Consider the following 15,681-nt stretch of genomic DNA (forward strand, 5'->3'; position numbering starts at 1 on the left):
ACATAGAACTAGCAAACACTGAGCTGCAGTGAACACATTTGGAGGTGGTGGTCTTTTTTCACACACAAGAAATGTGAACAAATGCACGGCTATGTTAGTGTTCAGACAGCAGCCAAGTAAAAAAGACAGTTCTAAATCTGAGCTGAATCCCAAGGACTCAGGAGTGCAGCTGCGTGCACAGCAGTCCAACAGCCCCACACACACAGCGGAAAGGATATGAACATAGCATATGCAAGACAGTCTGAACATTTCAAAGTTTCTGCACAAGATGTCCAAATGTTTTCTCTGGCTATATCTTCAGAGGCTAAACTGTGATTAATAGCAGTGAAAGAAGCCTTTGAAGCAGGATTGGTGACATCAAAGTCCTAATCCATGGGTGGCAGGATTTTTATAATGAGTGGGAAGTATCTTAACACATTTCAAAGGGTTTACTCCATGAATAAACAATAGCTGCACAGATGTGCCACACACACCTTTAGAAAAATACGTCTGCAGACACAGGAGGCAGCATTACCCATCAGCCGTGTATGGCAAGGAGGAAAACCTTTGTAAGTTTTTTAAGATAAAGCTGAAGTGACAGGCCAACAATTGTTCTAGATTTTCTGCCGCCACACAGACGAACTTCTAAAATGCAAATACTGAAGTCGGCTTCTGCAACACAATTTCAAGACTCACATCAGTTGTTAGGGACATCGTCTGACAGTGAGCCAAAAACTCACACACACACATACACTGGATCAGAGCCTGGCTTTTCCTCAGAGGACTCTGCGCTATCAAATGTGTATTAGAAGCTTCAAATCAACAGCACTGGAGAGATCAATATCAATTTATGATGGACTACTTCTAACTTTAGACAAAGAACATCCTATTTGTGCCAAAGGTTCTGCACTGAGGCAAAGCAATGTGGAGTCTCATGGGACAAAAACACACACAGGAATGCACACAAATATGAGCATGCATGAGTATCGGTGCACGCATGTGCGCGCACGCACACACACACACACACACACACACACACACGCACGCACGCACGCACGCACACACACACAATCTGCTTTAGTCAAAACAACCCAAAACATATGATGTGAAAGCACTTCAAAAGAGTCTTTTAAGCTAGTAGTGATGCTGCTTTTAGTATTTGACAGTTATCTGCTAATTTTTATTTATTTATCTACTTATTTATTCTGCTATTAATACTTTTTTTCCATTTGGTAAACAAACTACACAACACTCATATTAAATGTCATATTGAAATATTGATTTTAAAGCATTTGGTAGCGTAACCACAATCTAACCTAAAACAAAGTGTAAAATGTGATAAGATTAAAATAAGAGCAGATAATTGTTTATTATGTTTATGAGCAAGGCTTGTGTTTAGGATACCAGGAATGGATTTTACAACCTCCAACGGCCCTTTGGCATAATCAACACACACACACACACACACACACACACACACACACACACACACAGTATGATCCTTGAGAACAGGGGCTGTTAAACTGTGTCGGGTATATTACCAGCACACAGGCAGGGAGGGCCCTGCTCCAATTAGCCCAGAGTAAAGCTGGATGGATTAATTGGAGTGGGTCTTGTGCAAATGAAGTGCGCTCTCTCCTCTCCCCATTAGTGCTGCTGGGCCAGATCATCTGAGCACATTTGTCATGATGAATTAGCGGCTGCGAGTGGAACGGGCTCGTGGAGTGTCACTGTGCTTTCACGCCTCTCACTTCCATGACACCATCAAGAGGAGATGAAGGGGCTGCGCCACGATGAGAGAAACTATGACAGTTGTACCTAAGCCTTGCAAATGGACACTCGCTGCTTTCTTCATGTATTCCTTGGCGGGTCGTATTAATTCATTCTTCTGGCGGGATTCATATCCCCTTCTGACTAGATGATTAGAGCACGGGTTAATAGTCTGTATCCTCAAAGATTTCTGCCTCTCGAGACATGAAACCAAGGGAACACCTGTGATGTCCAGCCTAAAAGAAGACCTTCTAATTTAGATACAGTGGGAAACTCGTCTAATGATGTGGATAATAATTATTCAAACACAGAGACGAACGAGAAAAAGGAAGATCCGTTCTTTGACTTCAGTTAAAGAAAAAGCCACGTGTTTTCAAATTCAGCTCAACCTACTTTTTGCTCTTTAATGATAAAAATACAACAAAAGAGTGAAGGAGACTTCAATATAAAATGTTATAATTAAAAGTGTACAGCAGGTGAAGAGAAAATTTCCCATCAGGTCAGTTTTTGGAAACAGGTGGAGAAGCATCCCACTGCTCGTTTCTGCTTCACGCATGTTGCTCTTGGCATGGGCTTCCAGGACAAATGTGGAGAGAGGGAGAGAGGTGTGTGGGGAGGGAGTGGGGGGGCAGAAAGACAGAAAAAAAAACCTTGCCTGGCATCTGTGCGTTCACTTTGAAAATTAAGCCCAGCAAGAATCCTGTAGGGAAAAAAAGCTCAAGCTGGCAGTTGTATTGGGGTTCTATTGACAAGAATAGTCAATGTGCTTGGGATTAAAAAGCAATCCCGCATTCAATATGACACCTCCCTACACGCTTTTATTAGTGCCAGTGTGCGCCTTGTACTTCAGAAGCTGTGGATCGAGCTGTCGACACGGGGGACAATCAAAGTTGTAAGAGAGAGCAGCCTTCCTGAGCTGAGTGAGCAGAGGCTTGTTGGATATCTCCGCCGCTCTCCCGCTCTCTTTTTGAAAACATGTGATCTAGAAACTCAACTCAGCAACCAAGCAAATTAGATTAAAGCACCCATAACCCCCCGCCACCCTCCCCACCCTCCATAACCACCACCGTTTATGCCTGGAGATGGCTCCGGGGGCTGTTGATTTAAATGCCATCCACTACTGTCAAAGCAGATCAATCATAAAAAGCATGGTGTAATTGGCTTTTAGTGACACAACACAGTGTTGCATTTATCAAAGGATGTTTGCACCATGTGACTTAGAAGAGCCGGCTTCTTGCCATTGATGTGCGGGCCGTTGAAAAAAAAATCTCACTGCTGACTCAAAGCATTCCCCAACACCACGATTAGGGGAGAAATTTAACAAAAGTATTACTTGGTGAGCGTCTCTCTTGGTAGAGTGAAAAATAAGTGGAAGTCTGGTGAAAGACCGTGGCATCTGCCCACTGGGATGAAAAAGGCTTCATCTGGGAAAGAACAAAGAACCGAATGTGTCATGTGGCAGGGAGAAGCCTGTCATTTCTACACAGGAGGATCTCCTTACATGAAGGGAGACAGAGGGAGATGCAGAGGATAGCAGAGCAGCATCGGAGGCTTCATGTGAAGATGTAAAACCAATATGTAGATTGGTTGATATACACAATAATCTTAAACAAATCTGGCCAGAGAATATTTCTTTGATGAAATGTATTACATGACAGATAAACACTGTAACATTATTGGGTCAGTACTGGGCAGACATACTAATTTACATTAACTCTTACTAAATAAAATTCCTCATATTTAGGGTTTTTAATAAAGCATGGTACTCTGTTTAACTCATATACTTGAGTACAGGTACTTTTTCCCACTGCAGATTAAAGTCCCTGTGTTTGTTTTTATAATCATAAGAGGATTTATACGTGAATGAATTCTGTGCAAACTCAGGGAGGATTTCCATGACCTGATAACCCTTTTTTAAGGTAGTATTGTTAAGATGAAAGAAATACAGTACTCCTGTATAGTGTAAATCTCACACCCTGCACAGATACAGACTACAGTAAATCTGAATTTACATACATCCATTTTGCCACTGCTCATGTTTGACTTTTTCAAATGCTGCCTTGCTTCCTATTAATTTAAAATTGCAGCAAATTTACATAAGTGCACATCTTACTCCTTACCCTCTCAGTGCACACTAAAGTGTTTTAAGATAAACAGTCCTTACAGGAAAATACAGAAAATATATGACTTTACAGTCCACTATCTAAAGAGGCACATCACGACAATAACATTGTGTTTGCACAAAGACCTGGCAGTCTAGATGTGCAACATATGTGTGTGTGTGTAGATGTGCTGTGCAACAATCAGCAGGGCCAGGCAGCCTTTAGGCTACACACACACACAATACACATAGAGCCACACAGTGACCGCAGGCTGCCCAGGCTCTGGTAGGACTACAGAGCCCAGCCAATTCAAACACTGTGATCCCCCTGATCTGGGTAAGGCCCTGGCTCTGAGGAATTTGTCCATGCAAATACATCCCCATTTCCTCTGACAAAACACCACCACATGTCCAAACCTCAAGGACCCACATTCTGCAGGGCTCAAGTGGCCTCGCTATTCACCGCCTGGGAGGTTTTTACTTTCTGGGGCCTTCGTACTTCCCTGCTGCTCTCTAAACATGGTCAGCATTGATACTTTCTCAAATGAGACTGTGACAAAAACAGTCTCAAACTCATGGAAAAACAAAAAGTAAAGGAATACTGGTCTGGTTCAGAGGAACTGTTTGTGCCAGTGCAGTGTAAGATGTGGACCAGAAGAAACATGCAGTGCATGTGAGTAGTTTGACATCTCAGATTCATTATTTCACTTCCATGACAGTGTAAAGCTGCAGGTCTACGAGAGTGTCCCCTAGTGGTGACACTGCAAGCAGACGACCCAGAGTCTGAAACCACCCTGGTGTAAAACAGATTTTCATCAGATACTCCCAGATAATGGTAATTTCACAGATAACAGTGAATCTATAATGTGAAGTAAAATGCAAATTAAATCCCCCCACAAATTTTCCCCTGAAGAACAGATTTATGATTTTCTTATGCTATACTGAATCTCATTTTCATGTGCTCCATCTTTTCCAGAATGATAAGCTGGAGCAGAGTGTTTCATAGCTTTTATCTAATGAGATGATCTGCAGTTATACAAAACTGGACAACTCCAAAAATATGAGGACATTGCTACAACGCTGCCTCTAAATGAACATGCAAACCAATCTACACACTCACTGTGAGCTTTGGTGGTGTGCCTTTTTAGGTTTAAAAAGCCTCCAAATACACAACACAGCAACTGTTTATTTCTCTGATAAACCATCACATTAACCTGATCCAGCAGTCAGAATGTCAGGACACACAAAAGTGCAACAAAACAAAAAGGAAATAAAGAAGCTCTTAGACCTAACTGACACTGTGTCAGCAGCAGTAAACATTACAACACATCTTAGCTTCTATTCAGTGCCTTTGTGCACTGAAATTAAGTGTTTACTGAATTTGTTTTTATAGACTGTTCTCCTCCTGAAGCCGTTAATTGCATAAAGGAAGTGCAGCTGAAGGCTCCCCTGTGCACAACCTGCAATTGCAGTTTACAGACACATCACACAGATTTCTGCAGGAGTTTCTGCTTTTGTGAATTCAACCTCCCTTTTAATGCCACAGGGAGTGAAAGCAGGCATTTACAGGTCCCTAAAAAGGAAGCGAAGCACATAATGTGGCTTAGCTGAAATAAAGTAGGAAGTGGGAATCTGATAATTTAAGACATCTATTAGCATTTCAGCTAAGTCAAGTGACCAGGAGGCCTCAGCCACGGCTAATGACAAGCACATTACTCTGCCTTAATTTAACCAACAGAAAAGAGGTGGGGAGAGTTGCTTTTGTGTTCTCTAAATACTGTTTCTTCATCCCCTGGGTATTTAGAAACCTTATCATAAAAATATCCCACTGCACCCACAATCTGCAGATAGCATTCAGCAGTAGGAAACCAAGAGGGACAGCTTAGTGAAAATAAAAACAGAGCGCCGTGCAGAGAGCTGAGCCTCTCAAGAGATAATGGAGACTGCAGATTTATCCCAGCACTGCACTCAGAGGCTTGAAATGAAGGGGGACCAGGAGATGCCTGGGAGTCGCGTCTTTAAGAAACCCACTTACCTGAACAGAAGCACAATTCACTGAATCGTTAACAATAGTTTGTCTCGAAGGAAAGTTTCCATTACAATTGTGGTTATCAGTGGAATAACGTTCCTGTTAGTGGCAGAGATTTTTTTTTACAGAATGATGTGTTTTTACTGAGGCCTGTATCATTTCATACCTGTTTTAGTCAGGGGGCTGGAGAAGAGCTGCTGCAGAAGTTTGTTCTCTGATGTTCTCAGCACCACAACGATGTCTGCAGGAAGAGTGTCTCTGTTTTTCTCGAGAAATCCATTCACATTGTACATCACCTGCCAAGAGAGAAAAATGTTTCTTCTCATTTCAAGCAACATATATAAGAACACATTTTTTTCCAGATATTGACATATATCATGTCATCTTAAATCTTGAAGATTCAGAGCTAATTAAAATCCCATATACTAAATACTAAAATACCCTATACATTTGTTTAGAATTTCTATAAAATGACTGGACTTAAAAACATTGGTTTATTCCATTAAAATCAATACCCCATCCACAGTAAAACACTATAAACTAAATCTTTTTCTAGTGATCAGGTGGTGTGTTTTAAAGGTTTTTTTTAATACGGTTTACACCAGAAACCAGGCAGTAAATTATTTTGTTGTATTTGTTGTATACCTTTCCTGCGTAATGCTGAATTCCAAAACAAAGCTCCACACGTTTTGGTATCCAAAAATACTTGCAGCGCAAATTGTCCTCAAATTTATCTGTAAACAGGAGCAAAAAACAAGACAGGGAAGATGCTTTATAAAGGTCACAAGCTGCTGCTACATTCATGTAGCCTCTTCTACAACTCTGGTTTGAGTATGTTACAGGTGCAGTTCCAGTCTTACCCACTAGGGTCTGATCAGTGGCCTGAGGGAAGCGGCTCTCTTCATCCATAAGGGACAGAAGACCCATGGGCTTCTGCAGGAACATGTCCAGAATGGGCCTGTTGTCCTCGTACTCCACCAGGCTGGCATCTACACCCTCACTGTGGTATTCCATCTGATTAGAACCAATGAACGCAGAATAATCTAGTTAATGGTATCTGTAAATGACCCAATTAAGCAATCTGGGCTAAATATGATTTGTGCATGTGTATGTGGACAGGAAAAAGAGTTTCTAATCAACAAAACCCAAGCAGTTGCAGCTGGCTGTGTGTGTGTCTATGGCTGAAGTTTACAGCATAATAGAGTCTTTTACTGAATGCATAAAACAGAACAGCTCCAAACTAACAAATAGAGCCACTTACTTATTCATAATTTATTTCCATGTGCAAATAACCCAGAGTCATATCATATTATTGCATCTATTTAATTTCAGATCAAAAAGTTGTTTTAAATATATATTTTACTAATAAAGTGGAACCAATGGATGTAAACCGTCCTCATGTTTTAGTCATTAACTCAGAATAATCAGTTTTGTGTACAGCAACAAATAAAAATCCCTTTTCCACTGAGCCCTACATCATGGGAGAAACTTTTCCACAAGCTCAAGGCCTTATTTTCAATGATCACTGGCGTGCTTACTGTGAAAAGGGTACATGTAGCGTCTGATAACGGTTCTGATCCTTGTGAATGCTAAAAATATAAATGAAAGAGCAGAGGCTATTCTTTGGGCCTCACTAAATGTTCTAGCTCGGTTTTTCCTGTGTGTGCTGATGAGCAGACCAAGGATGCTTCTTAAAAAAATGTGCTATATAAATGAACTCTGCCCTGACTTGTCTTATAATTCCCTTTTAAAAGGACTGCTGCAGAGTTAATGCAAAGTAAAACACATTATGGGAAAATGGTTCCTGATTAATGTCTCTTCATTTCCATCAAGGAAAATAAAGACTTCTCACACTTCAGGGTAAAAAGCTTCATTAAGTCAATTAAGAGAGTAATTTGGTGCTGCACAACAAACAATCCTTTACTTATCACAAGCAAAAGGCTAATGTTGAGAGCATCATACTCTGATGGATGGGTAAACACACAAATAACGTTAAAATGACTGATTTCCATAACAGTGTTGTTTTTTTTACAGGAATTTGCTTTGTGGAAGCTTTCATCTCAAACACATTACAGTGCTATCTTAAGATCAGCACAAATTATTAATAACCTCCCTCTGTATGGACAAACTTACCTGTTCAAGGGCAAATATGTGCTGGTTGAAGTAAAACTGAATCTGCTCGTTTGCAATGTTGATGCACAATTGTTCAAACGAGTTCTTCTTGAAGTTTTCGAATCCAAAGATGTCCAGGATTCCGACATTCATGCCGCTCTCTGCAGCACTTCAAAGGAGAAAAGGGGGACAAACAAACTTATTCTTCCATGTAATGGAACAAGCAAATCCCCAGCAGCCATATTAATTGATAAAACTTTAATGATAATCCAAGTTCAACCCAAATACAGAGTCAGGCCTGGACGGCCTGCTGTTGAAAAATCATAAACATCGGCTTTCAAAAAGTAAGTATTAAATGGTTTTATTTCAGTCTCTATTGATTTAACCTCAAGTCATTTTCAATATCTGCACAAACAATACTCACTTCTACACCACAGCACGAAGGCTTTACAGTCTGTGTTTTATATTCAGCGCTCAGAGCTGTGACTTTCATGATCCGTCATTACCCACTGTATGTAGAGGTCACCTTTAGCCAGTGCAATCGGGTTATTAATGGCAATAAGGAAATAGCAAAGATGACTGGAATGTAGACAGGAACTCCGGCTTCTGTACATCTCTGAGAGATGACTCCTTGACAGTCAACGCTCATATTTATGAAGGAATTCTTTTGGATCAATGAAAAGCCTCTTTGCAGTCTCTCTGAAGTCTTTTTAATCATCTGAACATTATTTTCTCTGCACGCAACTCTGTATCAAAAATTTATTAAAACTTTTTTTTTTGCTCTCCTTTAGCTTGACTTGTGCTTGCCCATTGATATTCTCCTCTGCATGTTTGCATCTACCTCCACAGACTTTCATAAAGGTCACCTGAGCTTTGCAGAAACTCTGCATGATCACCTCAGACAATCGAAGAAGAGAGCGAAACAGTGGACGTCCACACTAATGTTCATCACACACTCACCAGATATTCATGTCAGGCTGCAGCAGCGAGTTGATGCGGTTGACTATCCAGCTGAAGAGGCGTCCGTACAAGGCCTTTGACATGGCATCTCGGACATCGACAGCTTTGTCCACGGTGTTTGTGCGGATGATAGTCTCACCCCTTGTGACCACACACTGAGAGGTCAGTGCCTCCTGGAGCTCCTCTGGCCCGATGCTGAGGAGAGATGCAGCTGAAAAAAAAGGCGAGAGAGTCAATCAGTTTGATAATCAAGGGCTCATCTCATCGGATCATCAGCATAAAAATAAGCCCCAACATTATTTCTCTGTGGGTGTTTTGCCTTCTGTACATGATTATGTGTAAAAGGGGTTATTAGAAAACATTGTTAACCTGTTTAACTTGCAGACATTTTGTTGTAAGACTCTGAAAGGTGGCGATTAAATGTGCATTTCTTTGACTGTCTACTACATCATACATAAATATGTTGCAGGTTATCTCACCATTCTCCAAGGCCTCTGAGTTAGGCACTTCACTTTTATCAGTCTGATGCTGTGACGTGATGGCAGCAAATTCAATATTGCCAGTATTCAAAATAGCTGAAAGAATTCTGTATACAGAGTTAACCTCCTGAAAAAAGAAATATAAAAATAAAACATTGTAACAGCATTTAATAGATCTGTGACCTCAATATATTAAATCTGAGAGTTTAGTACCTCCTCTGTGAAGCCTATGTTTCGAAAGCACTCCTGAATGGCATCAAACTGCTCCTTATACAGTTCCCTTGAGACGATGTCTTGCATCACTTTGCAGTGTGGACTGTCAATGTACCTGCAGATGCATGGAATGACTCTCAATGACTGGACATGAAAAAACACTTTACTATAAACATGCAAAATAAAACTGCAGCACAAACCTGGGAGGTGTCCCTTTTGGCAGTCTATAGGTCTTCAGCTTGTCTTGATGGTAAAGTCCTGCATATATGTAATAAAATATGTGGAAGTTTTTCTCCCCCCTGAAGGCAAAACACAAAGAAATCAGAAGCATGACAAATGCAACTCCAGTAAGTCTAAGTAGAGGTTTCACTTACGAAGCCTGTTTGATGACCCTCGACTTCTCCAGCAAGTATTCTGATATTTTGGCACCAATGACCGCTCCAGTAGGAGTGAACTTCATCTCCAGGTACTTGCCGAAGCGGCTGGAATTGTCATTGATGGCTGTGCAGGCATTTCCAAAGGCCTCGACGAGAGGATTGACCTGCAAGATCTTCTCACGGAGTGTCCGATTGTTTGCCTGAAAGTACCAGCATGTTACTTTGCTCACACCGGTATAGTTGTTGTAGCTAATTTAAAGAGAAAATGCCTATTGTACCTTTCCCAGGAAGGTAAGATGTTGAACAATGAGATGGGCACTTTCTGTTTTCCCTGCGCCGCTCTCCCCACTGATGATGATACACTAAAACAAATAGAAATAAACAAGTGTCCACCAGAAACAAAATAAACACACTGTTAAACAGGTACTTTGATTTTTTTTCTCTGTGAAATACCTGGTCTTTGCAGAACGTCACCATGCCTTGGTAGGCAGCATCTGCAGTGGCAAAGATGTGTGGAGGATTGTCAGCTCTCTTCACGCCATGGTACAGCTTAGAGAACTACAGTTAGAGCAGACACAAGCATAGAATGTGTACTGTTTGAAAGATATTAACAAAATAATTTGAGATACATTCAAATAATTCAATATTATTCATAGATGAAAAACAATATTAAAATGAACACTGGCCCCTGAGAGAAAGCCCTGCATGCACCATCCATAAAAAGTGACATGACTGATGGACACTCATCCATCACTTCCTTTGCCAAATGTCTGAAAAAAAAATGTGACTGCTCCGTTACAAACCTGAGGAGAGTAGATGCTGAGGTTCTGGAAGGGATTGAGAGCGATGAGGATGTCACCCACATAAGTATACACCTGCAGCTCGTCATACCTCTTCTGGAGATGGCTGATTATCGTCTCCTACAGACAAGAAAACACACGCACTGACTCAAAACAGTGTACCCTAGCCCAATCAATGCATGAAGGGATAAACACATTAAATCTTACCTCATCTAAGTACTCCAGGTTTACCAGATCATCATCGGGGCAGCTCTCTATTATGAGGGTTTTACGAGTATTGATCCGCTCATGCCTGTATAAAGTCAAGGACATGATAATGCCACTGAAAGCTGTAAAGTGACCACTAGCTGAGAAACAGTTGTTTGACTGTCTGAACGTAAGACCCAGTCACTTCTAAGGTTTGTGTGAAGCCCTTTAAGCTCTCCCATGGGACAGGTCTCCCATTATCACAGGCTGTGATTGCACTTCATCTGTGTTTGACCTATCCCCCTCCAATGAGCCCCAGTGGGCAGAGGTCAACACCCAGCCAGCTGGCTCCATGAAAACCTCAGGGAACACCACAGATTGTGGAAAAAAAAGAAACTGTGATATATGTGTCTGTATACACATAAATATCAGATGCACAGTAAAAAGCAATACAGTTTTCATATTTTAGTCAATGCAAATTTTAATTATGCTAATTTTGTTAAAATAACATTCATACCACTCTTTTAGTTTACATTATTGAAACAGCTTTTTAATGAATATCAGGTCAGACATTTTATGTTTGCTAGCTATGCAGCAATTGGATTTGATTTGGCATTTACTTGCACGCCTGTTTTAATGTTTTGTAAGACCCATTTGAAAAAATAGTTGTATGGCATAATAATTTTTGGTTTTGGCCTCCTCACTGGCTTCAAATTCAGAAAAGAAATCCAAACTAACCAAGTAACTTTTCTATCCTCAGTTCAATTCTATTGTAATCAATAATCAATCATAGGAGCAAAAATATTCAAGCCTTGGTACCTATTCCTTTGTATTGATTTTGTATTCTGAATATAGTGTAAATGTCACAGCACAGAAATATGCTCAATATGTGGTCCCTATAAAGTGAAGCCTCGTCATCATCATGTCCCTTTAGAGAGGGACCTCTAGCGTCTAACTCTCTCCTGCTTTGAAGTAAATCACACTATTTTACCTGCGGCAGCTACTTTTAAGTTCTCTATGTCTTTATTCTTATCTGGACTCATTGTTTGCTGATCTGTGGCATGAGAGACTAAACCAGGCGAGCCCAGTTCTCGCCCTACAAGCTCCTAATCCCATTATCCACTTTCACTGTGGACAGGAATTCGGGATCAGGCTCATGCACAGACTCTGCACACTCTCGGGAGTAAACAGAGCTGGCACGGCATCAAGACTCTCAGTCAAGGGCAGGTTCAGCAAACTCCTTTATAATGAAGATTAAGCATTGCCAAAGTCAGTATTTCTCCAGTAAACAGGGGACTTTCTGCCCTGTCATTTGCTGCCATGCGAGAGAGCATTCACAGAACAGATTTATCTTTATAATTTTTATATGTATTCATTCATAAGTAGATTTAATAGCAGTTCTTATAGTGTCATTACCTCATTTAAAACAAGCAAATAGAAAATGACACAGTAGCAATGTAAATCTATATGTTTCTTTATTCCATCACTGGTTTAATTGGGGGGAGAAGAGCTGTGTACTAAGCTAAATGGTTGGCACAACCACTGGTGTATAAAGGGATTTACTCATCTAAGGTTAGTCAGCACAATCACTCCTTCTGAATTAGTCACACTCCCCTAACTTCTCTTTAATCACATACTGTAATGTCCATTACTGCATCTCATCTGTATTTTTATGCTTGAGTGTAAGAAGATGAGACCCTGCCCCCTACTGGACAGAGAAAATATTACCACTCAGCTCAAACAGAGACCTTCAACAGACAAATCAAAAAACACAGCTCGCCATCACAGAATGCTGTTTATCCTGCAAGGAGGATTTCTAGCATTTCAAGAGACTTACCTGGTTTTGGTTTTGCAGCCGACTTCTTGCTGCTCTCGGATCAGGGCTGCTAACTGCTGACGGAGAGCCACATCTTTGCCATGGGCCTGCTTTATGAAGGGGTGCTCCAGCAGGTGGGTCACAGACGGACGTGCTTCAAAATCCTTTATCAGACACCTAACAAACACAAAGCATCCCAGAGTCACCTCCAAATGAACAGGAAAAGCAGTAATATGAATGATCAATTACCAATCGTTAAATAAAAGTGAACACCTGAACATTGTAGCAGCGTGGTTTGTCTGGGTCAGCTCTGAGTGGCACTCACTCCAGCAGGGAGCTTGTTGCAAGTGTTTTTAAAGTCTGGGTCACTAATCTGTCTCTCGCTGTCTGAGTACCACATGGTCACTATCACCATGGCCCCAAGTCCAAACAAGCTCTGCTGGTCCACAGCATTAAGTCCTATCTGTGATGTGCAGTGTTTGCCAGTAGGCGATGTCACTTTGTGATACCAGACCACAGGCACACTTCAGCTTCTGTCAGTATCATGCTGGTGCAAATGTTCTCATAATATTAACAATTCAAAAGCATATGATTATATATTGTGTGAAAAAAAACCCTGAACCCATCAACAATGCACAATTGTAATCTTCATTTCTTCATGAGCACGACAACAATTGCAGGCAGAGGCGAGACATAAGACAGAAAAACACTCATCCAGTTCCTACCACCTAATCTACACCAAAATTCTGTTTCTTGAAAGTTAATTCCATGAATTCATTAGCATCAGGACATTAAGCAGAGGTTGCTGCTATTAGCTGAGCTGTGCTGCTGGGATGCTGAACGGCAGGCCACTTTGTCACAGGAGTCAGCTCTATGGCTGCACAAGTGCAGACACTGGTGATGGATTTATTATCCCTACCCCCCTCCTATCCCCTGCTTCCCTACACACACACACACACGCCTGACAGGGCTGAAAAGGCTTCACAAACAGCCTGCAAACCATGATAACATTGTCCAGCCTCTTCACATTTAACTACGGTAGGTTTTGTTTGAAGAGATTAACTTTGATATGATACCACCTAATCCATTAACCCAGATTACAAAGCTGCGACCATTACAGTGACAATGTAAAACAAAAACCCTACCATGTGTAAGGGATATATGCTTAATTTCTGTCCTGACCAATCAATAACCAAAGTAACAACAAAAACAATCTTTGTTTGATTGTTTTTTTTCCAGTTACACCTAGTTTATCAATGCAAACATAAATGTTAGCCAGAACCCGTGCCTACTGCACAAATTCTCCAGACAAATTGAATTTTATTTTTTCATTATGCTCTCACTCTCACTCACACACACCTCTGCAGTAGATATTAAGGTGGTATATTCTGAGCAACCATTACCAGTCACCCCTGACATTATTAGCTTTGCACAGTGGAAGAAATGATAAGTTATCAGGACCTCAGATAGAACTGATAACTCAGCTAAATTAGTTTGCTCCTCAGTGGCAGATTTACACAAATGAAAGTCAATGAATAGAAAGACAAGAGTGTTGATAGGATCTAGCAATAAAATATCAATTTCACTTCACTCCATGTTTACATGCACATTTAACTGCCTGATACAATGTACTATCACTGATGTTTAGACGGGTCTAATCAAAACAGCATCAACATGTATGTGTTAGAATTGACTAATGGACAAATGCTCCATAGAATGGGCTTGAGTCATTCTGATGCTCATTACATTACTGACGATTAGCAAAATATATTTCTGATACTTCAATACTTCACTGGAGAGCCCATTGTCAGATGTTGTCCTGATGTTTTCATTGATAGATTTATTAATGGAGTGAAACCTGAGTGAAATTGTAAAAACATTTGTTTGTATGTTGTTGCTTGTATATATATTGTATTTTTTAATTTTAACCTTTTTGGGCTCTTTTTGGACCAGGTTCTGACTACCATGTGCTTTCACAACCCTCTGCAAAATAACTGCTCTAACATCAATCTTAAGGCTAAGAGAGGACAAAGGCTGACAGGTTGAGGTTAGAAGAGACTTACTGGCCGATGAAATGGCTGAAACTTCTGCACCACTGTTCTGGATTTCTTAATGTGGGTGAAGGATTTCTGAAACAAAATCACAAGAAATGGAAAAGAATCAAGATTACACAATTATTGCTGTAAACTGGAGAGACTTTGAGCATGTCTCCTGAGCTCTTTGACAAATGACAGCTGGCAGGCACAGTGTGACCATCAGACTCCGGTGAGAGATTTTGGTCTAAGGACAAGCTGGTCGGGTTCCAGGTCTGTGGCAGCCACAGAAAAAGTGACAAATGATAACTGCTCCTCCACTGTCTGGCAGCAAGCATCTGCCATTGGGAGCCAAAAGTTATGAGAGCTAGTTATACCTCTGTCAGCAGCATTTACGGAGGCCATTTATAATGAGGGTAACACTTTTCAAGTGCACATGATGACAGGAGCCAGGTCTGTATGAGGAGCCAAGGCTGGACAGGCCCAGAGTACAGTCATCTTCACCGGGAGTTGTCAGTGTGACAGCTGGAGGCTGAGCCCTTTGTCACTGTCAGGCAAACAGTGACACACCGGGCATTTATAAACTGTGTTAATGAGTTCACGTGCTGTTCCACAGAGCTCTCACATCTTAAGAGGGTTAAAACACACATTTAGATTTTGACAAACAAAGTAGACACAGATACATATTTAACATCTCTTCCTTAGATACAAGAGGGGGGGGATGTTCGGGTACAAAATCTGTCATTTTCCACAGCGCTAAGTTAGTTGAGTCTTTGATAAGAATTCAGACGGGCAATCCTTTCCAAAGTGCAGATCAAAGCCAGTA

General features: G+C 40.9%; 1 protein-coding gene across 1 annotated transcript in view; it reads right to left on the reverse strand.

Moving 5' to 3' along the window:
* Positions 1-15,681, reverse strand: part of myo3b (myosin IIIB) — a 51,179-nt gene that overhangs the window by 24,467 nt on the left and 11,031 nt on the right. Inside the window, exons 8-22 of the mRNA XM_028393523.1 lie at positions 14,886-14,951; positions 12,844-12,999; positions 11,028-11,112; positions 10,824-10,940; positions 10,474-10,578; positions 10,299-10,382; positions 10,018-10,220; positions 9,844-9,942; positions 9,644-9,758; positions 9,431-9,557; positions 8,952-9,162; positions 8,013-8,160; positions 6,740-6,893; positions 6,525-6,613; positions 6,046-6,175 (exon numbers count right to left, since the gene is read on the reverse strand). Of these exons, the coding sequence (XP_028249324.1) occupies positions 6,046-6,175; positions 6,525-6,613; positions 6,740-6,893; positions 8,013-8,160; positions 8,952-9,162; positions 9,431-9,557; positions 9,644-9,758; positions 9,844-9,942; positions 10,018-10,220; positions 10,299-10,382; positions 10,474-10,578; positions 10,824-10,940; positions 11,028-11,112; positions 12,844-12,999; positions 14,886-14,951 (1,889 nt within the window). The remainder of the gene's footprint in view (positions 1-6,045; positions 6,176-6,524; positions 6,614-6,739; positions 6,894-8,012; positions 8,161-8,951; positions 9,163-9,430; positions 9,558-9,643; positions 9,759-9,843; positions 9,943-10,017; positions 10,221-10,298; positions 10,383-10,473; positions 10,579-10,823; positions 10,941-11,027; positions 11,113-12,843; positions 13,000-14,885; positions 14,952-15,681) is intronic.

Source organism: Parambassis ranga, chromosome 21 (assembly GCF_900634625.1).
Source record: "Parambassis ranga chromosome 21, fParRan2.1, whole genome shotgun sequence".
Taxonomy (NCBI): Eukaryota; Metazoa; Chordata; class Actinopteri; family Ambassidae; genus Parambassis; species Parambassis ranga.